This window comes from Vicugna pacos, chromosome 8 (genome assembly GCF_048564905.1).
Source record: "Vicugna pacos chromosome 8, VicPac4, whole genome shotgun sequence".
NCBI lineage: Eukaryota > Metazoa > Chordata > Mammalia > Artiodactyla > Camelidae > Vicugna > Vicugna pacos.
In genome coordinates this window covers 59,932,008-59,955,935 of record NC_132994.1, presented here as the reverse complement: position 1 = coordinate 59,955,935, position 23,928 = coordinate 59,932,008, and the positions used below count along the sequence as shown (strand labels likewise).

Genomic DNA, 23,928 nt, shown 5'->3' with positions numbered 1-23,928 from the left:
CATTAATAGCATTTTAAATTATTGCCTTCTTTCTATTTTCTATACATTTTTTTTCTATCTAAAAGAAACTATTCTTATTTTCCTTCAAGGAAAAAAAAACTACAATACGGTTCTAAAAATGCAGTCCTTTAGATCTTCAGAAGTCTCAGGGAAATGGGAGAAACAATGCTAGAAGGAGAAAATGAGCCTCATGTGTGAGTAAGAAGGGCCTCTGGCTGGGCTCTGGGGATCAGAGTTCAATGTGCAGGGGAGATTCGAAAGTCATGTGCCTTCAAATTACTCATGAACAGACACTAAGCCTGCAGAAGAAAATCTGACCAAGTACATCTCCCCTGCAGCCTAGAAGTCCAGCACAAAAATCTATTTTTGTTTCAATACAAAATTAAGAAGAAAAATCCTCTCTGTTATAGCAAGACGTGGACAAGCTTTATCTTCCAACAATAGACAGGAGTTAGGAAAGACTCTTTCTAGCGTTTGGAGAATGTGGTTTGCATATGAGGGTGGTCAATCATTTAGACTCACTGCTTGTATACTTTGCACTTGCTGTGATTTTTCACTCATTTACCTTTCACCCTCAGCCTCCCTTTCTGAAGTTCAACATTTGAGTAACATGATAACTGGGAATGGTGGATATGGCAAATTGTATTTTCCAAAGACGGCAGCAGGGAAAGGATATAGCGCAGTGGTAAGAGTGTGTGCTTAGCATGCACAAGGTCCTGGGTTTAATCCCCAGGATCTCCATTAAAACAAACCAACCAACCTAATTACCAAAGGTGGCAGCAATAATAACTCCAGCCCACATGTTCTTCTGCAATATGACCTTGCCACCACTCCCCCACTGAAAGGCAGAGCTAATTCCCCTCCTCTTGAATCTGGGCTGACCTTATGAGCTGCTTGTAACTGACAGAACATGGTAGAAGTGAGGCTGGGTACCTTCTGAAGCTGGGTCAGAAGGCCATGCAGCTGTCACCTGGTTCTCTTGGGACACTTACTCTGAGGAAAGCCAGCCACCGCGTAAGACACATAACAACTTGGAGGCCACCATGCTGAAGAGGCCACATGTAGGTGCTTAGTGGACAGTCCCAGCTGAGTCCAACCACTAAGCCGAGTCTCTGAGGCATCCTCACCAAGACACCAGACATGTAAAGAAGCCATCTCAGACCCTCCAGAGCAGCCACTGTCAGCTGAATAGCACTGAGTGACCTAAGTCAAGCTCATGAACAGCAGAAGAATCACCCTGCTAAGCCCTGACTAAATCCCCAACTGACAAAATCTGTAAGATATAATAAAACAGATGTTTTCAGCCACTAAGTTTTGGGACAATTCGTTGCATAGAAATGGTGACTAGAATAGGGTCAACAAGGAGTCACTAAATGAGAGGTGAGTGACCAAAAGCCCACAAGTAAAAGGAGAGAATGGAAGAAAACTTGTTCAAAGGTGTGTACTACCTCTTGCAAAATAATACACCAGGTGACTTGTCTAGCCTTCCTATGAAAAAACAACTAAAATGCTGAACATAACTGGGTGTGGGATGAATTTATTCAATACCAAATTTTGCTTAGAGACAAAAAATAGAAACCATTATTTGGGATATTAGTAAAACTTTATAAAGTGAAGAATTTCTTAAAAATTAGTTGGCAAAATTATTTAACTATGTAACCATGGTTCTCATAAAATAGTCTTTCTTCATGATGGAACCCTGTATATATTTCAGTTATTCTGAACTGTGAGCCGTGATATAGATTAGGGTTTGGAAAACCATGGCCCATAGGCCAAATGTGGCTCACCATCTGTTTTTATAAATAAAGTTTTATTGGACCACATGTACATCCATTCACTCACATATCATCTGGCTGCATTCATGCCACAAAGCAGAGCTGAGCATTGCAGCAAAGACTGGATGGCCCACAAAGACTGAAATATTTACTCTTTGGCAGTTAATAGAAAAAGTGTGCCAGACTTGATACAGATCAATACCTTTTCCACTGTTAATAAATCCCTTAAAAAGATAACTTACATAAGTTATATTTTCTAAAAGTAAGGATAAATCATGGTTGAGGGACAGCATCTCCCTCCAATCCAGGTTTGAACGCAGGCAGATTGCATAATAACTAAGAACCAGTTTTTTCTGAGACAGTTGAAAGAACTATGTTGATACTACTAAATATATCACTAAAGTGGCTTAAGTGGCTTAAATAATCAAAGGCAGAAAATTGTTGAGATATTCGGTAATACCTAGTCTCCTAGGATGACTAAGTAGGTAATGGAGCTTTTAGAAAAGCAATAAAATCATAAATAAATAAAATCATGGCTCAAGCCCCTGATGTCCTTGCCTTGTCCGCAGGCGTTAACCTGGCCCAGGGCTTGTCTGCCCGGCGATCGTAGTCGGGCGAATCAGTGACTTCTACATACTCATTAAACCGCAGGATCCTTCGAGCTTGCAGCTCTGCTACTGTGGGTCTCAGGCTGAGCTACAGGACGACAGGGAAAAAAGGATGAGTTCAGTAAACCATTCACAGCCTCATGGTGTCACATTTTCTATAGAGATCTTCAAAGTTATGGTTAAATAAGGTCACTTTCAGATAACAACAAAAAAAAAAAGCATCTTGGGAGTTTCTAATGAGAACTAGAAAGCAGCGTGCCCTAATTTTGAGACTATAAAAATCACCATTGTTAGCTAGGTCAGAGTCTTTGGCAACCACCTGCATTATGCTATTTTCCCCACCTTGCCTGGCACTGTGATAAAGGCGCCTGTCATCTCTGACACGGGGAACAGGAAACAGCATAGACACAACTGTAACCCAGATACAGGACGGCTGCTTTGCAGGCTGAATTATCAAGACAAAAGCCCCACAGCTTGTAAAACGAAAATAAAAATCTCCGTTCCTACTATATGCAGCCTATACATTCAGAAATGCACAACATTACGACAAAGAAGCGCTCCAGTGAAGGGTGTGCCTATGGCAGTCTTCCGTGAGGGACTAAGGACTCAGGCCCAGATTTGACATTTACCTTTGGCCAGAAAAGCCTTTGTGCAGGCATGAGGGGGTGCCTGTTGGAAAACTGTACTGTAGTGAGGCCACAACTGCTTAAAACCAGCTGCAACCTTTAAGATACTCCTGATAACCTGGATTCCTTCTACAATTTTTGTCAAATTCAAATTTTGAGTTATATTTACCTACTCTTCCCTGTATTTGCTTTCCTCTCTGGGTTCTTTCTCAAGCCCAAGAATAAGACATAATGGTTCCGAGAGACTAAGAAACCTGGCCCCTGGTTGACAGGCATCATCTGCTCTCCACCATGGAGGGTCACGCTTCTGTGACCTTTCGCAGTAGGGAGGTGTCATAGAATTGTCAGAAAGGTAGACACAGGTCTATGTTCTACCCATTGGGTCCATTTTCAGTATCTTTTCTCTCCACATATATACTCTGTATACAGCCAGATTATCCATGGTCTAAGTGGTCCTCTTTGGAGGCATTCCTTATTTGCACGGGCTCAATTTTTGGAAAAATTAAGCACGTCTGCAAAAAAAATTTTTTTTTGATGTTTTTGTGATCAGAAACATCTCCTTTCCTCAGTTTCTTCTAGAGTAAAATCAGAGAGTGAACTGTCAATGCTCTAACATTCAAGGCATTCAAGGATTCTAGGAAGACCTGGGTCTACCCCTTAGGCACACCTGACCTGGAATATACCACTGCAGACCCTTCGATCTTCATGAAGCCCTGGTAGGTGATGGACACAGAAGGGAATCGTCGAATTGGTTCTTCTGTAGTCTCAGTTACTGTCCTATCTATACTGCTTGCTTCCTACTGCCTCTCCAGGCCAGGTAGGGTTAAGGAGGTAGAGAAACCCTTGCTTCTGGGGACTGCCCAAAAGGCAAGTGACCAGTGGCCACACAGGTCAGAAATTTTTAATCCCGTCTTGCCCCTCAGGGCCGCACCAGTCTCGGGGTACAATTAGTGCTATGGGATGTTCTGCACCTATGACAAGTAAGGTGGAGGCAAGTGGGGATCAGGCAGTTCTATTGCCTCGTGGAAGGGCTCAACTGGACTGAGAAGAGACTGCATGTATGACAGGGGTGAGCCTGGAGCAGGGAGGAGGGGCTATTGCTTAGCTGTAGCTGGTGACTTAACGGCCACTGAATGGCTAGAAGAGTTATCTCTATAAATTCAGTTTACAGAGTCTTTTTCAGCTTGATTACCGTTTGACACTTAGGATCTTTGAGGAAAAAGGAGATGAATTAAGGATCTTTTTCCCTAAAAATCAAAACCAAAATCTTTCAAAATACAGTCTCCAACCTTTCCACGGAAATGTAGTGTTTCTTCTACCTGCCTTAGAATGCTTTCGCTGTGAACTCCAGCCCAGATAAATGTGGGTCAGGGCACACACTTCACTGCAGTGATCACATTTTACTCATCCTGTCTCATCCGAGTGTGAAAGGTGTATCTGAAGAATTACTGAACAAGTTGTTCATAATGAAATATAAACTTGGATAGTGCCAAATTTTTCCAAAGAATATCATTATTTTAACAATTACAGAAAAAAGCAAAGCCTCTGGTATCAGATTTATATTTTCACAAATGCGTGGAAACAACTGTCGAGTTCTGGTGGTGAGACATTTGTCAGTTTGGGTAGCGCTGCAGCAGGCAAGCTGGGTGATCAAGTTCACTTAATAAATTACTCACCCAGCTCAGAATCTTCAGTAATAACCGACTATTTATTTAATAGTTCCAAGACTACATGGCAAGGGTGAGCATTTTTTAAAATTATACACTGAAATGTCAATAAAGATCTGAATGGGAGATGTTTGTGTGATTTTCTAGTCTTCATTTTTCTTTTGGCATTAACAATCCTCACACAGATTGCATGTTATTTTCATAATCAGCAAATGCAATTTGAGACTTTTGATGGTTAACTTTTCAAAATCAGCATATTATGCATTTATAAATATAAACATAATTCATACTGTAAGGATTACATTGATTTTAATGTGTAGGTTTAGTTAGTAGAGTAATAGGAATAATTATTCCTAAATATGAGATCTACACGTAGAGAGCTGATATACATTTAAAAAATGAAGTATATCTCAAAATACACATGCTCATTAACAGTCATAGTTTCATCACCTTTCTGCTGAGTCTGCGTTTAAGTTCCATTTTTGCTTCTTGCTCTTCTTCTTCATTCTTTTCTGTTTATTAATTGAGGGGTAGGAAGGAAAGGCATGAAGACTTAGTTACTGTAAGTGATTATAAAATCAGAAAAGCAGATCTGGCCACAATTATTTGACTTAACAGATATTGTTCAAACACTCTACTAACATCTTTAAAAAGTTTTCAAAAGATTCTGCAGAAAGATCAATCATTAATTCATAGATTTTCTTTTCCCTCATAGGCTTGGTTTATTTACTAATTGTAAATCTTTTTGCTTCCCGACTTCTTGTTCTGTTCTGAAAAAAACCACCAGAGCGCCCATATTCTGGTGAGAACCTTTCACTGCTGATCATCTCATAGGCTTATAAGCACAATTTATTTGAATTCAGATAAAAAATTACTACTGGATCTGGCCTTCATGTGAAAATCTGAATCACATCAAAAGAACAAATTAGAACCATCTGATGCATGTCTGAGTTGCTGACTTCCTTTCAAATCCAACCAAAATACTTGATTTGTCTGCTTTGGTTTCCATAGAAGCAGAATGTAATCATTTCTTTGGACTTTGCTTTCAAACCAGAGTGTTCTGAATGGGGTTATGGTGTACTGTTGATGGAGGTGATTTATTTTCTTGTGACTCTAACTTTCCAAAGTCTTCCCTTTCTCAAGTGCTTCACCAAGTAGTACAATCTAATGGCCAACTCAAATGAATGCTGTCCAACAGATGGGATTAAGAGAAAAATGTCCAGAATTTTCAAAGAAATAAACACTACTCAGGATTTAATGGTTGCTTATTTGACAGACTTCTCTCTGTTGCTTCCTGAAGCTCATCATTTGTTCAATAAGTGAGCACAGATTCTTGGATACCAATGCTTACGAAAGATTATCTTTTAGAAAGTGCTGTGATGAATTCTACTGCAGGAAAATCACACTGTGTAAAGGCTCAACCTAAAGGCTGAAAAAGAAATATCTCCTCTATAATATATACATTTATTTAAAAATTCAGATAGACTTCTTACCAATAGATTGTTTTTATTGTGAATAAGTATCAGTATTCAGTATTCACAACATTTGTATTTGCTAGCTGTACGTGCTAAATTGTCTATTAATTTTCCTTATCTGGACAGAGAAAAGTTTTGACAGTCTTCTGAAATACTAATTTTAATTCATAAGAAAGAGGATGATCAGTCTGGTTATTTAGACAAAGAGTGAACATAAACTGAAATCACCCTGCAAAACAAGAAACAACTAATTAATATGCTTCCATTAAGTGCCTATGAGTGTCAAGCAAAATTTGATCGTAATTCAGATTTCTTCCTGTGAAAATATTGTAGGCTTTTCTAATTGCTTCACAAAATACACATCCTCTGATGTCCTTAAAATACTTCCTTAGGGTCAAATAGTTACTTTAAATGGGTTATTAAAGCATGTGGATTGTAAATTATGCATAATAGACAAAAACCAAACTTGTGGTTCATGTGATTCAAATTAGGTTTTTACAATGTCAAGCCTTTGATGATATTCATAAAAAGAAAAATACAGTCATTAAAACATTTCAGTCAATTCTTCCTATACAATGATTATGGTATATTTTTTGAGTGATGTTTTTCTATTTTTTATTTTTATTTTATTTTTGGGGGGGTAATTAGGTTTGTTTGTTTATTTCTTAATGGAGGTACTGGGGACTGAACCCACAACTTCATGCATGCTAAGCAGGCACTCTACCACTGAGCTATACCCTCTCCGATTATGCTACATTTTTAAAGGTACTTTTCAAAGACAAAGTATTGGATATCTAATATGACTCAAAGCTAACAAACTCTCCAATTTTCATGAAATGCACAAAATGCCATTTCCTTGAAAATAGATTTAGATACTTTAGCCTTATTAAGCACATTGTACATCTAGGTGTCAGCCAGTGACATTTGAAAAAGGAAGGGCCAACTGTAGTTAGTTACATACACAGGATTTACCATTTGGGAATTCTTTTCTAACATCAGGAACTGAATTCCTTACATTTCCCACATTTGAAATTGTGCTTCTAAAGGAGTTAGAGGAAGAGGGTGAAGTGCGGAGGAAGGACAATGTGACTCTTCCTCTGAATCTTATTAAATGGTCGTTGAAAACTCTTCTACAAAGAGTCAAGGTTAAACCTTAAACTTAGTTTTAAAAAATTCACCAAGTTCTTGGAATGTTTCCTTATTTTAAAAAAACCTATTAGAGGCTACTTATTAAGCAGGATATAAACGTGTCTGGTCACTTTAAACAGGCTGGAGGGTTATGAGGGAAGTGACGTGGCTCACTGACAAATCTTGCCCTCAGTAAACTCATCAGAGCAGAGAGAGGCAGATATTTCAGAACAGCCACAGGAAGCATTTGCCATAAACACACAAGCAATACATGCAGTTTCACAGTGGTGGGCACTATAGGAAACCTGCCTGCCAAGTACTGCCCAGAGCATTTCATGGATGAGCTAAAAGGAGAAGAAAGCAACTGGAGTATTATATTCTTCAGCCATCAACTCAGAAAAAATGGGTTAAGAAAAGCTAAACATTTTTTGTGGTTTGTTTCACTTTTTGCTGTTTTATGTGTTTCTATATGCATGTTTTTAACAAGTGAAAATACATTTATAAACCTACTTTGAAATACATCCCCAAAATAAGATGGCTCAATGGACAGACAGATACGTGATAAAGTAAGATGCAGATATGTGGGTATCATTGTTAAAATTATTTCAATTTTTCTGCATGTTTAAAAAAATTTCATAATATAATATTGGGGAAAAATACATGCAGAACTCAACGGCCTAAGACATTTTCTTCTCTATGGAAGATTTAGTTGGAATAATGGTCATAACTAAATAGTGTAAGAGGATCTGAATATTTTGCACCTATGCTGTAAAAGGTGTTCCATGAACATCTCTTTTCCTGATAAGCAAAAGTTGACCTTTCAAGCACCAAAACTTACTTTCTATTTTAATAAAATTAAGAAACTAGTTCTAAAATATAACAATATATACTTAAAAAAAAACCTAGATGCACTAAAATTAGGAAAGAGATCAAGTAAGGCATGATACTGGGAATGATACTAAAATATAGTTTGTCCTATGGTCTCCAACTGAAGCTATCAGCATCGACTGCCATTTGATTCATGTTTATTAGACTAGCGATGGGCTTGGATTTGAGAACCACTGAATATTTTATGTTGTGAATAGTTTCCTAATCTGTCAAGAAAAGATGACCTAGTTAAAGTAAGTGTCCTTAAAAGTCACACCATGTCACACATAGACTTTTCTTCAAATAGACAATCATATTGCCTTTGAACAAAAGCTGGAGATAAAACAAACAGACAGACAAAAGTAATCTATTTGGAAGAACCCAGAGGCAAACAGGGACTGACTACAGTGTCGTAAGCTATGGCCATTTAGTTCCCAGGGACTGCTCAGCAGAATGTTCTGGATGACCTCCACCAGTTCCCTTCTCTGCTTCCCTTGGCCATACAATATTATGTCAGGATATCATAAGCCAGTTATCAGCCTCTCCAGACTGGAAACGTGTCTTTTGTTTCCAGAATAAGCACACCTAGACAAACTAAGAAGGAAGTAAAAAAGGGCTGGAGTCAAATCTGAAGTTGACTTTGGCGTTTCACTCTTTCCCGAACCTCCAGGAAAATGCAGAATAAAAGCCAACACAGCGCTTAAGATCAGTGTGTGATAAATTTCTAGATCTATGAAACAGTTCCTCAAATAACCAAACACCAGTGTGGTTTGGCACTATTTGTCTCACAGGAGCAGGAAAGAACTACCCAGAATTCGCTCTTTCTTTTTTCCTAGGTATTGCATCAGGCATCTAGTAAGATACACTCTCTGTGTTTCAGGGCCTTATGGACTGACTTTGAGTTTATCTAAAATTTAATTCAACAAATATTTCCCAGGAACCTATTATCAAAAACCATGAGCCTTTTTGGTTTGGTTTTGTTGTCAAAATTAGACACTGCTTTCATTCTTCCTTGGAAAGCTAAACGTGACTTTTTTCATCTCCAAACTGTCCCTTCTACACAATGATGGTCACTTAAATCCTTCCTTGGGTTCCATTCCAGTTATGCTCACAAACAGCCAGATAAAACACTTCCAAGGAAAGAACCCCATAGGCTGAACAGTTCCATTCTTCAGACTTCATTGTTAGGTTGTCTTAATAATATCAACTGCAGCATAAATATACTATTAAAATATTTCTTTCCTTCAAGAAAGAAAACAACTCACTTGGAGAATAGAGATCATCTAGACAGGCCAACTTGACTTTAAAAGCCTGGTTGAGAAAGATTTCCCGCATGCCAGCGGCTCATTACTATTATAGTACTCTCTGGAGTTCTGCCCAACCTTACTCTTTGATATTTCATACAATAAAAAGCTCTTTTGAAACTGGGTTAATAATATATAAAACTATAGCAAGGCTCAATTTTAAAATGTCCATTACTTAACTCACTGTGGTTAGTAAACCACATTGATCCGCTACAGCATGGCAAACTGCTTCTATTCGTTTTATAGCTTCAACATACGGACTCCAATAACATAAATACTACTGGACTGATGAGTAAAACGTAAAGTCAAAGAAAATAGAGCAGGAAAGAGAATGGGAAAATGAAGTAGGAAAACGAATGGAGAACTCCTTAAGTGCTGAGAAATTATAAATAACTCAAGAGGGAAACAGTTATCATAACAAAGGAAAATGAAATGGATTGAAAAATTCCTTTTACCATAATTCTGTTTTAAATTGAGTCATTTGTTAAACCTGGCAACAAACTATATTATTAAAAATAATATAGGGATGTTTGATTTATTTCCTTGTGGAGTCTTTGGCCTTTCCTTTGACATTTACTTGCAGGCAGACTGGAGCATTTTCTTCTACTTAATATTGGGGTGAAAGAATACATGGAATATATTTCATCTTTCTTAAAAACAACTGTCACAACCACGACTCTGGTCTGGGGGATGTCAGGTTCAAAGCCATAAAATGAAATACAAACTTCAAGAAATTATTTCTAAAATTATATAAACAATTATATAAAAATGTGATGTAAATGGGCCATTTCGAACATTTGTGAAAAAATAAACATGTTAAGGTTCCCTGCTGATGAATGGATTGTCTCTAGAGGGAGCTTGTCGGTGGTTAATTAAGGAATTCACTCTGTGGGACAGGATACTCACGCTTCAGGATATTTCTCTGCTCTAATTCTTCAGTTGTGGGCCTCTGGCTAAGCCTCCTAGGATGGCAGAACAGACACACTGCAGGTTACAAACAAGGCCCCCTAGTGGAGACTCAAAATAAGACAACAAACAGAGCTGTATTTTTTTTCACGTTTTAAGCCTGCAAAGTAAGTCTCCCTTCCATTAGTTTGGAGATGAGAGAGAGGCTGAGACTGCTAACCACCCCTGACCCCCCTCCTCCCTTCTTCCTTTTAGGAAAAGAACTTCCTGAGTTTTAGCTAAACACCCAGCTGTAGATTTCAGCCTCCCTAGCGGCAAGATAGGGCCACATGACTGAGATCTTGCAACAGGATGTGAGCAGAAATGGTGTTTGTTTAACGTCTGTTTTTCCCCCTTAAAATGACTGGGTGTGTATTTCCCTTCTCTCCCTTTCCTTCTTCCACAGGCTAGAACTTAGACATGGTCCCGTGAGCCAGCCCATCATGCAGAAGAGAAGGTTCACGGAGATGGAAGAGCAACAAGATGGAAGGGACCTGGGTGCCTGTCTGGCTGTCAGGAGCTGTGCTCCCCACCCACACTGGACAGCCCACCTACCTCTGGACTGTGATGCGAAAGAGCAATAACCACATGGCAGGGTCTGTTTGGACCACTGCACTTTTTGGTCTTTACTAGAACAGCTTAGCCTATACCCTAAAAAAGGCTACAGCTCAAGGGTTCATACCAAATAAGGAGATGATCGATCTACACTGTACAGTATTTTAGGGGAACTATTGTTTCTGTGATCTCAAATAAATTTACAATATATATAAAGTTATCTCAAGACATATAGGCCCTTCCCATCTACCTTTAAGAAAAGCCAGGCTCATTTGAGATCAGTACCTATTTGTACACAAGAGTTCAGTGTCCTAATAACTCATTATAATTTTGTTCTTGGTCTTGTTCACGTTATTAATTTCTTGTTAATCGTAAGATAAAAACTTCCTCTGGATATAGACTGAGTTTGTGCAAATTAAACCAATAGACATGAAAGGTATTCTTAATACAAGGTACTCTCCATTCTAAACGTTTAAGACGGACAGAAATGGTATGAAGAATTAAAATCAATGATATGGTGACTAGCTCATTAAAAAGTTTAACATTTAACCTTTATCAGAGCTGACTTGAAATTCACTTAACAAGTGAACCCACAAAAAAACCCCAGGGGACATCTATGCCAGCCAGACTGTATGCCGTTCCTGTATCCTACACTATACATCTGTACTAAATCATCCTCCAAAGACGTTATCCTTATTTTGTTTATGGAATTTCCTTTCTCTGGAATGCCCTTCTCTCCTTCTTCATCTACTGAAATCTTAATGATTAAAGGCTCCTGGTTCTTTGTCTCTCTACAGTGGCTCTACATAAATTATACATCTATTAAAGTGCTTATCACATGGGTGATTATAAAGATAATAATCATAGCTCTCACTAGTTCATATTTTTATTAAAGTCCCAGTCACTGTCTTAGGTTCTTAACTTACATTATCTTGAATCCTCAAAACAATTCAGCAAGGTAGCCGCAGGTTCCCATTTTACAGCTAAGAAAATGAGAGATTAATTCTCTTGCCGACCATAAAACACTACTGAATAATAGAGCCATGACTCATACCCGGTTCTCTTGACATAGATGTTTGTAAGTCAAACTTTTCACGTGATCTTCATCAAGCAATATATAATTCTGTCTCTTTCACTAGACATGGAGTTCCCTAAAGTCGGAACTGTGGGTGATTTATCTTTGAATGGAAGGAACTAGATGTGCTGTACTCGTAGAACAACAATTCTGTAAAAGTTATATACTTATAAAGTTAAAAACCCTACTCTGATAACATTTTTATTGACTGGCCTATTTTTGAATGTGTTTCTAGAGTGCTTGCTAGGATCCAGGCACTAACATGCCTTCAGGGTGCTATCCCATTTAATGCCCACAAGCCCCTGCTTGGCCCCATCTATAAAACAGATGATGGCTGCAGGGACCCCCACATGCCAGCCCTGCAGGTACACAGCCGTCACAGAAGTCTTCCACTTCCAAGCAAGGAGAGGACTGTGCTCCCACCTCCAAATCTTGTCCTGGTATTCCAGATTGTTCCCTCCTCCCAATTTATGCACCCTGCTGTTTATGCAGAATGAAGGAAGTCAGCAAAATAACTACTACTTAAATATGCTTATGAAAATATGATAGTACAAAGGAGAGCTTCAGCATTCACTTGTATTAAAATAGCTAGTGACATGGACTTCCACGCCACTTGTGGTAAAAGGGGAAATCCTACCATGGCTGGAGGCAGGAAGTCAAGTCACGTGACCATCTATTTGAAGTTAAAACGGGGAGGCTTTGATACAGGGCTGCAGCTGGATGGCTTGGATGGAGCTGGCCATGGAAGCTAACTAACATTTCTATCGTCTCATTGCCCCCAGGGCAGAACTTCATGGCAATCACAGCAATGCTAGGGAGCCCATGAATCACGCCAAGAGTTGGGCAAATTCTGGCCCATCGGCCAAACCCAGCCTGTTGCTTGTTTTGGTGAAGAATGTTCTCTTGGCACACAGCCATGCTCATCTGTTTATGGGTTGTTTATGGCTGTTTTCTTGCTGCAAGAGCACAGCTGAGTAGCTGCAACAGGGACTGTCTGGCCAACAAAGTCTAAAATATTAGCTAACTGTTCCTTTATAGAAAAAGTCTGTTCACACTTTGCATCAGGCTTTGGCCACCTCCAAGCCACTGGCTAGGAGGACCCAACAGCAGGTTCTCTGAGTGGTTCACCATCCAAGATCAACTTTAAAAGACCAGCTAGGCCAGGCTTGCCTTTTCAGGAGGAATTCACAGTGATCTCACCGTGGAGTTGGGGACGGAACCATAGGTGGGAGAAAAGTATGAATTAGTGCTGTCCCCAGGTTTCAGCAACTACCTGACTAGCTTGGTTCCAATTTGCTGTCGGATTTCCTGCCTCTCTTCTTCAGATGTACGCTGCAAGATGTTTTTGTCCTCTAGTTCTTTCTTAGATGGTCTGTTGCCAAGTTTGATAGCAAGAGTATCCCTTCGTCGAATTTTACTTGCCAAAGCACCTGAAGATCGGAAAAGGCAGAAATGCAGAGAAAGGCTTTTAGCAAGCGGCACTCAGGTTACATGCGGCAAGGACTTTCAACAGAGTCCAGACCAAATTCTTTATCCACATGCAAGAGCAGAATTTTAATGAACCTAAAGGAAAAAAGTTTCGGCTTGGACGGAGTTCATTTTGAAAAACTGAAGAACTGTTTTTTGTTTTTTTTAAATGTTCTGAAAAATGCTGAGGAACCATGAAAGAACTTGCAAGTATCACCTCATCATTTGGAAAGTGATATTTGAAGTTTATTCTGCTGAGAAAGCAGATCAGGGAAATTACTGATTGCACAATGCCTCTTCTTTCTTCTCTTTTTCAGGTCTTAAGGACTTGGCCCCTTTGCTTATTCTATGTAGTAAATCCTACACTTCCTTTCCTCCACTCAGAAACCACACTGACAAAAGCCTACCTTCAAGACCACTGTTTTCATCCTAAGTTACCCAGGAATCCCTGGTATCTCAACAGAGGACTGTCTATACCACATGGAATGATTTTTGTTGTTCGATTTTACTGTTGTTTGATAATGATTGTTTATTGTTCAGTACAAACTAGAAGGAATTTGACAAACTGCTGTTTAATCACGAATATACTAATAACTTTTCATAATCTCTGAGTTGTTTCATGGTGAACCCCTCCCAAGTCATTCTTCTCAGAAGCTTATAAAAAAAAGAGCATTTTCCAGTTCGCTAAGTTATACATAAATGGTTGGCTTTATCCACTTTACTATCACTCCTCCTTAGAAGGCATACTGTCTTACTTATCACGGAGGAGTGACTGTTTTTAATTCTTTAAAAGTTATTAGTCATTCTTGACTCATCCCTCCCTCCCTCTTTAAGCCACAGTATAAAAGTGAGTGAAATTCTCAGACACCTCCAATGAGTAATCCAGTGAATCCTGCAATGCTCTTTACTCAAGAAAGGCCCCAGGGGGAAGGGCCATCTTGGATCAATCTCAGAAAGAACTCTTGTCGTTTGACACTTTGGACAAATTCAAATATGCATACTGACCTGATAGACTGACTCCCCCGGCCCCGTGGAATCATCTTCCAGAAAGGCCTGTCATCTAAAGCTAAAAAGCTTAGAATATACACATTTCTAATTTGAGAAAGATGAGGGGAAAGATGACATCAGGTGTCTGGTTCCTGATGAGGCTTTTGTTCTTTACAAAATGCAGCTGCGTCCACCCCCTACCTACGCCCTCCCTACCTCTTGAAAAAATCCTTACTTTCTCCACTGCCATCCTCGTCCTCATCCTCGTCCTCGTCGTCATCGGTGTACAGGATAGGCCCGTCAGAGTCAGAGTCATTGGCCTGGTATTCCCTTTGGCCTTCGTCCTCTGAGGCACTGAAGGATTCTGAAGACTCTCCCATCAGCCCAGGAGTCAACAGCTGAGGCGCCGCCTTCCCCAGCTCGTCTTTGGTTGTGAAACTGTGAGAGGCACAGAAACATAGGGGTGGTGTGAAGTTCAGAGCGACCCTCAGGGATGCTGCCAGCACACTAGAGGAAGCTCTGATTTCATAAGCATCCTTCGGGCCGGTGAAAGGAGAAAGCAGACACAGGCCAGCTAAAGTCACTGAAATGAGGCAACGGTATCGTACGCCTTAATTCTCAAGGCTTTAAATCTGCAAAACGAAAAGGATTGACGAGGTGGTGCCTGACATGTTTAGTACATGCATATTGTACAAGTATATTTTGAAAATTTTATTTTTCCCTAGCACTAGGGGATTTGGTGGAAAGAACAATGGGCTAGAAGCTCTTGGATGTTTGACTTTGTCTGTACCTTTTCTTTGACTGTAACTCCTACTTATCCTTCATGTCTGGGTTAAAGCCTCAGCTCCCTCCAGCTCTTTCACTGGCCTCCAGACTAGATCCTTGCCTCCTCTCCCCATCCCCTTGGCGACTGAGGATGACCCCACTGGAGCACTTAGCACGCTGCCCCTCAGGCGGCCTCCCCACCCCCAAAAGGTCCCTGACAAGCAGGACTTATGGTTTGGTAGCCCAGCACCTAGAAAGGTGCTGATATAGAAAAGTACATCTTCTTTAATTGCTCAATGAATTAATCCTATGTCTATTACAGCCAGGGCATTAACAGTAAAAAGTCAGGTATCTTCTCTGTGTTTAATTTCTCCATTTATAAAACTGTTTGCCATTAAGATTATACTAAGAACACAAGGTGATAAGCGTGAAAGTTAAATGGACTCTTTAGAAGAAAGGTGGTATGAGGGATGCAATAGTTTCTGTTATTCCGCTTGGTAAGAGTCTCTGGCTTAAAGTTACTATAAATATACAAAGCCTGCCAATTTTCAGACTAGAATTAAAAAAAAAACTTTGCATCAAAAACATATCATACTGAAAACAATGTAATATTCATTTTAAGATACAGAAGTTCTCCACATTGCTTTCTGATATAAATAGAAGAATCCAGATTTGGATGTCACACTTCTGAAAAGACCATTTAGTGCAAAACATGTGCTTGCTGTTCTCACTGAAAAAAATTAAAAAACAATTCTTTGAATAATAAAAACAGGTAAACTTTGTTAGAATCTGAGGTTCTAAAAATTCTACTTCGTAGTTTACAAGCCGAAGCGCTCTCAAAATTCTCTATTTTTCACTTACTAGAAAACTCCAACAGCCAAAAATTCTTGTTTTCAAAGGAGGAAATATGACATTTCCTTTTTAACTGTGTAAAATATACAAAGCATAAAATTTACAGTTTTAACCATTTTAAAGTGTATAGTTCAGTGGCATTAAGTATATTCACACTGTTGTGCAACCATCACCACCTCCATCTCCAGGATTTTTCATCTTCCGAAACTGAAACTCTGTATCCACTAAACAGTAACTTCACATTCCTCCTCCCCCACCCCCAGCAACCACCGTTTTACTTTCTGTCTCCGTAATTTTTACTATTGTAGGTGCTTCATGTAAGTGAAATTATACAACATCTGTCCTTTTGTGTCTGACTTACTACACTTGTAACATGTGTCAGAATCTCCTCCCTTTTTAAGGCTGAATAGCATTCCATTTGATGTGTATGTCACATTTTGTTTATCAGTTATCAGTCTGTGGGCATCTGGGCTGGTTCTACCTTTGGTTGCTGTGAATAATACAGCCCTGGACACTGGTGTATAACTATCTGTTTGAGGACCTGCTTTCCATCTTTCTGGCTATACACACAGAAGTGGGATTGCTGGATCATATGGTAATTTTACGTTTAATTTTTTGAGGAACCACCATACTGTTTCCAAAGTATGCAATCTCGTTTCAAATAAGAGAAGATTTATTTTATGGGAAAACATTTCCACAGTCGGGATTTCTAGTGCACTGCCACCGGAGGCCAGTCTTGCCTGAACAGCCTGCCTGCCGCTATGGGCGACTGAAGCACGTTTAAAAGATACACCAGTAAGTGACACATTCTCAAGAGCAGAACAAAGCTACTTCAGGGTTGGCCCTAGTATGTGCTCATGTCACTGCTCATTAATCTACTATGATACTGGTCATTATCTTAATCTCATCATTTGCATTTTAAAAGGCAAAGACTTCTGCCTACATTTACAACTTAACAATTGTTCTATAGTATAAGGAAGGCAGATAATTTATAGTTCGTGAAACCTAGGAAGGCCATGGATGAGTTGCCCAAACAAGGTAGCAAGTCGAGTCCACAAGCCACAATTAAGATTCTTGGTTTACCTATCAAATGTTACATTACACTATATTTTATTTTATACTTAATACTGTAGGTTATGTTAATAGTATATGATAGATTATATTTAACTTAATAGTAAATATTAACTCCAAACTTGTATCAATCAACTCATTACATGACTCTCATTTTCCCCTTATGTTTCCTGGGCACACTGGACAACATAGTGAACTCCATAAATGTTTGAGGAAATGGACTAAAAGAGTCAAGCCCCCTTTGGATATGGGCTCCAGATGGGCTTATTAGTTTCTGCCTTAAATTGTACCAGAATTGTATGCTATTAATGGTCACACTGCCCAAGGCAATCTACAGATTTAATACAATCCCTATCCAATTACCCAGGACATATTTCACAGAACTAGAACAAATCATAATAAAATTTATATGGAACAATCAAAGACCTAGAATTGCCAAAGCATTACTGAAGAGAAAGAAAGAGGCTGGAGGAATAACTCTCCCAGACTTCAGACAATACTATAGAGCTACAGTCATCAAGACAGCATGGTATTGGTACAAAAACAGACATATAGACCAATGGAACAGAATACAGAGCCCAGAAATGAACCCACAAACTTTTGGTCAACTAATTTTCGACAAAGGAGGCAAGAATATACAATGGAATAAAGACAGTCTCTTCAACAAATGGTGTTGGGAAAACTGGACAGCAGCATGTAAAACAATGAAGCTAGAACACTCCCTTACACCATATACAAAAATCAACTCAAAATGGATCAAAGACTTAAACATAAGACAAGATACAATAAACCTCCTAGAGGAAAACTTAGGCAAAACATTATCTGACATACACCTCAAAAATTTTCTCCTAGTAGAAATAAAAGCAAGAATAAACAAATAGGACCTAATTAAACTTAAAAGCTTCTGCACAGCAAAGGAAACCAGAAGTAAAACAAGAAGAAAACCTACGGAATGGGAGAAAATTTTTGCAAATGAAACCGACAAAGGCTTGATCTCCAGAATATATAAGCAGCTCATACGACTCAATAACAAAAAAATAAACAACCCAATCCAAAAATGGGCAGAAGACCTAAACAAGCAATTCTCCAAGGAAGACATACAAATGATCAAAAGACACATGAAAAAATGCCCAATATCACTAATTATCAGAGAAATGCAAATCAAAACTACAATGAGGTATCACCTCACACCAGTCAGAATGGCCGTCATTCAAAAATCCACAAATGACAAATGCTGGAGAGGCTGTGGAGAAAGGGGAACCCTCCTACACTGCTGGTGGGAATGCAGTTTGGTGCAGCCACTATGGAAAACAGTGTGGAGAGTCCTTAAAAGACTAGGAATAGACTTACCATATGACCCAGGAATCCCACTCCTGGGCTTGTATCCAGAAGGAACCCTACTTCAGGATGACACCTGCACCCCAATGTTCATAGCAGCACTATTTACAATAGCCAAAACATGGAAACAGCCTAAATGTCCATCAACAGGTGACTGGATAAAGAAGAGGTGGTATATTTATACAACGGAATACTACTCAGCCATAAAAACCGACAACATAACGCCATTTGCAGCAACATGGATGCCCCTGGAGAATGTCATTCTAAGTGAAGTAAGCCAGAAGGAGAAAGAAAAATACCATATGAGATCGCTCATATGTGGAATCTAAAAAACAAAAACAAAAACAAACAAACAAACAAACAAAAAACAAAGTGTAAATACAGGACAGAAAGACTCATAGACATAGAATACAGACTTGTGGTTGCCAGGGGGCGGAGGGTGGGAAGGGATAGATGGGGATTTCAAAATTGTAGAATAAACAAGATTATACTGTATAGCACAGGGAATCACAGAGGAAAAAATGTGATAATGAGTGTGTATATGTCCATGTATGACTGAAAAATTGTGCTGAACACTAGAATTTGACACATTTGTAAAATGATTATAAATCAATAAAAAATGTTAAAAAAAGAATTATATGCTATTGTGAAGTTACCAATGGATAGAAATCTACCAAATAGCTACTACCCTGCAGTTTGTGAATAGAAGGAGGTATTTTTATAGATGACCACTTGTCTTCTTTAAAGTTTTTCTATTTGTATTCCAAACAGAACCCTCTTCATAAAATGACAGAATTTTCACACATTCGTTGACTAAACATAACTGAGGGAGAGTTCTAAGTAAAGCAAGTGACTAAGAGCCAGAAATTCTAATTCAAAGACCCACTTAAAAACGGAAGGAAGAATTTGGAAGGAAATTTGAGAGACTACTTATTCCAAGCTCATTAACTCGAGAGCAAACACGAACCATCCCTGTGGGATGGACTGTAATTTAAATTTTTAATTTTGAGGACTACCCAGAGAAGAAAACCTCTATACCCTCTTCTAGGAAAGCATTACAGTCACCCTGACTGACAGGAGAAATCTATGATAAATACCTCGACGTCTAATGATGTTCTAAACTCACTCCCTATGATCCCAGTCCTGGTGGGAATGGAGAACAGATGCTCACCTCTTTCGCCTGACAATCCTGCAAGGACTCGGAGATCAAGCCCCCAGCATGCAGCACGGAGCTTAGCACAATATAGTGCCCTCTCTAAAGGGGCTGTGGAAGTGGACTGGAAGTGGACTGATAATATTTTGCCCACTTTTCTACCTCTGGTGCTTAGTACACTGCCTGGCACACAGAAGGCAAGCAAAAAACATATGCTGAAATGCTGAATGACTGTTCACTTCTAAAGGTGGGAACTGACGGCAGTGTCATATTTAATAACGAAATGAAGACATCTGCTGTGTGCTAGAAGTATTCAGGACACTATAAGCATTCATTTCAGTATCTCTTCTCATATCATTTATTAAAAGGTCAAACAAAGAAAAGAGTTTGTAACTTAATATTTATTTATCTTTCCTTTGAATGATGATGCTCAAAATGATAGAAACAAACACAAAAGAAACTGCAAAAGAAGTAGAAGCAACTGCTTTGGAAACTTATAAAATTCCTTAGAGCACAGAATCTGATGAGCAACTCTGGATTTGCAGTTCTGGCTCTGCCACTTACTAACTGGGGGATCTTGGATAAACTATTTTCTCTCTCTTGGCATCAGTTTTCTTATCTATTAAACAGAGGTATTTCAGGGGAGACTTATGTAAATTAAATACCTGACAGTTCCTGACATTAAATAAGTATTCAATAAATGAAGGTTAATATTAGTAGCAAACTGAATAATTAAAGTTGATATTTTAGTCTTTTAATCCAAATCAACTTAATTAATGTACTAATTTTTAAAGTATAACATGACAAAGATTTTTTTTGAAAGAAGAAATCTTAAATTAAATAATGGAAAAAGTGAATTTTGGTTTCATTCTTAGAAATAGAAGAGGCTGGATTTAAGAGCTCCAAGCCTCCCCTAGACAGAATTGGAAATGGCTTCTACCATACTGACAGCCCTCTCTTCATAACTGGGGGACAGGAGAGTTAATATGTCTTTTTTTATCCTTAAGTAGAAAATTTATAGGACTTTGTGAGTGATGAGATGCAGAGGACAAAGGAGAATGAGGACCCTAGGATGAGTTCCAGGTTTCTGGTGTGGGCACCTGGACGATGGCATGCCTACAGCATCCCAGATTCCGCACTGGTTGCTGGGGATATAGAGGTAAATAAGACATACTGGTTAGTTCTGTCCCATAGGCAGGAAAAAAGCACTGTCAGAGTTTAGTAATTGCAATAACCAATTCTGTCTGAATATTGAAAGGCTTCACAGAAGAGATAACACTTGAACTGGGTAGGGAATTGAGGCAGCAAGAAAAGTAGCCACTCTAAGGTTGGAGGAGAAGGAATTGGACTTTGAAACAGCGCTTTCCTGATGGTCTTTAATTTCGTGGAGAGGAGAAGGCTAAACAACTTGTTGAAGTGCAGGTGGGTAGGAGGGGTGAGCAATCTGGACACAAGTGGTAAAGATTTAGAATAACCACTGTTAAGAAGAGAGGAGGGAACTGTCTCGGAGAAAGAAAGGGGGCCGCTGAGCAGCGACGAAGCAGGCTCTACGTGTCCCAGAAAGCCACAGACTGAAGTGTAGCTGTCATCAGACCAGTGTAATTATCACTAGCAGCCTGCAGCTTTCCTGGGGCGGGGCTCTGAAAAAAATCAGTGTTTGGATTACACAGATGCTTACGGAACATTCACTAGATTGCATTATAACGGAAACCAAAGCAGGTTCCTTCCCGTCCAGCAGGGAGGCTCAGGGGTCTGCAGTGGTCCGCCTCCCAGGGACACAGATGGAATGTGGGGTTTGTGCCCCGACTCACCATTTTGCGTTTTCTCTGCTAACACTTAAGCCGGTGCCTGAGTGGACAGTGGTTCTGTTTGTCGGCTCTTCAGTCCAGATAAGTTGACTTGGGTCTAAGGCAGGGACGGGCAGGTCGGCTCCGTTGCTGACCAGGACGACAGGAGTGTCTGAAGCAACAAAGCTCTGCTCCTCCAGAGGCAGAGGGGGCGCCGGGGGAGAAGGGGGCGGAGCCACAGGGGGCGAGGGGACTGCGGACTTGGGTTTGCCTGTGGTCAGCTCCTCGGTCCCAGGGGCAGGCTGCTCGGGTTTGAGACCCTCCACCCTGGTCTCAAAAGCCTCTCCTTTAAGGTCAGATGTGCCAGAAGTGGTTGCATCTGAGGATGGTCGAGACGTTGGCTGCTTGCCAGGTTTTTTCTTGCCCTTTGTGATTCCCACTGTCCCTGTTTTGCTAGAAACTGTCTCCTTGGAAGTTTTGGCACGAGATGAGGTGGAGGAAGTAGGTGGTGAAGCTGATGCTTTGGAGCCAGTTGCTTTTCTTGAATGAGAGGAACCAGCTAAAGCAGAGAGATTTCACATTAAGAGTCAAGGAAGACAACACTTTTAAAATAAACTGAGTTGCAATTGTCAATGGCAATGTTCCTTTTAAACTCTTAAGATCTGTCTGAATAAATGCAGAGAAGAAAACAGGCTAATAATGATAATGATCTTGCTTTCTGCCCCCTCCCTGCCGCCCTTCTAGGAGGAGCAAGTGATGCTTGAGGCCAAGACCTAAGGGACAGGAGTCCTATCTTCCCCCTCCTCCAGTCTTTAGCTGAGCCAGCAAAGGGACATCCTCAGCCCCTTGCCCTGTGCGTCATCTGAAAAAGTCTCTGTATGCTCCGAAGAAGGGACAGTGTGTAGAGGAGACACCGGCAGCTCATTGGGTATAGAACCAGGTTACTCTCATCACAGATCATACATGTTCCATAATGTCTTTCTGGTCAAAAGCAAATTTAGTCATCTTACTGCTAAAAGAGCAAAGTCCAAACCAGCCATCCCCAACGGCTACAGAGAGAAGCTCGCCACTGCCCCGAACTCCATCTGCAGTGGCGACTGCAGTGGGCAGAGTGAAAACACATGGCCACAAACGAAAGACAAGTCTCCTTCAAAAAAACTTCAAGAGGCAGAAAAAATTCTTTTTTTTTTTTAAAACAAGATAATGGGAAGTGTTTGAATAATTTGGAGGGAGAATATCATTTTCAGATCTTCTAAAACTGCTTATGTTCCTAGAGGGTCTTCATCAAAGGATGGCCATGGCCATGACCATGGCATATCTGCCTCCTTCTGGATAGGACTGCCTTCAACCAGACCATTTTCAGGAAAAAAATAAAAATAAAAAAGGTTAACTCTCCTTTTCTATCACCATAGGAAATACATTTAAACTCCTATAAGAATACTCTTTTGTTTCATGACTTTCATGATGTGTACATTTGTCCTAATTGCTTCTTCTGTTATAATGTTGTATATGCCCTTCTTTTTCCTGAGGGGTAAAACTATCTTCCACAGAAACATGAGAAAAATCTTGTCAGTATTATGGAGCCAATCTTCACTGCATACAGACACTCTTTATGGTAACTTACCTCTGGTTATAACTCTGTGGAAGTTAACTGGGAGGGTCAGGAGAGGAAGAACAAAGGATCAGACAGAGATGTACCATTTCACCAACTCTGATCCACTGAAAAGAGCCAGTGGATGGCACCATCTCACTTGGTGACAAGATGCAGGCTTAAAAGAAGTCTCTGTGGCTTGGGAGCTTTATTATCTTAGGTATCTGTAATAACTAGAATTCCCCTCCCTCACGTCCGGGCCTGTCGATACTCTTTGAAGCAAAGAGTCTTCACTTGCTTTAAGCGGACTCCTACAACCTAAGTGCATTCCAAATTTACCCTTTATGATCAAGGTGCTAAAGGCTAAGGACTTGCTGTCTAAACGTGTTCAATTATTTCTTAGGTAAGTTGAACAAAATCTTTTCCACATACCAGTTCTTATATACATATATATATAAGAATTTATAAAAATATATATATATATTTTAAAGAAAACTTTCTTTTCTAACAGCAAAGTTAACCTCAGCCAGGCTTAAGGAAAAAGACAATTTAAAAAAAATGTCTAGAGTGCAAATTCAAGACATGTTATTGTATTTCTCTTAAGTATCTTCTAAAATGAGGATTTTGCTGAAATGTTGCTTCTGTTACCTTAAATTATGGTCAAGACTTAAAAGAAATGCTACCTCTCCTCAGTTAAGTACTTTTGTTGTTAACAAGTGCGAAACGAGAAAGAAAAAAATACGAGATGTTACTTACTTCTCTAGGAAAGGGCAACCAATATCTGGTGATCTGGAGGTCTATACTAACTTAGTGATCGAGAACAAATCTGAACTAACAGTTTTTTTAAAGAGTTTCAAACATCCGACTGAAACTCAGGAGCTGCATTTTAAGT

At 39.6% G+C, this 23,928-nt stretch overlaps 1 protein-coding gene across 3 annotated transcripts in view; it reads right to left on the bottom strand.

The window, feature by feature from the left end:
• The window catches only part of PHACTR2 (phosphatase and actin regulator 2), a 115,174-nt gene that overhangs the window by 22,519 nt on the left and 68,727 nt on the right, over positions 1–23,928 (bottom strand). For all 3 annotated transcript variants that reach the window (XM_006197757.4, XM_015247198.3, XM_015247201.3), the window contains 6 exons: positions 21,470–22,004; positions 14,715–14,917; positions 13,299–13,455; positions 10,357–10,412; positions 5,127–5,188; positions 2,334–2,471 (listed from right to left, as the gene is read on the bottom strand). In XM_006197757.4, the coding sequence (XP_006197819.2) occupies positions 2,334–2,471; positions 5,127–5,188; positions 10,357–10,412; positions 13,299–13,455; positions 14,715–14,917; positions 21,470–22,004 (1,151 nt within the window). The remainder of the gene's footprint in view (positions 1–2,333; positions 2,472–5,126; positions 5,189–10,356; positions 10,413–13,298; positions 13,456–14,714; positions 14,918–21,469; positions 22,005–23,928) is intronic.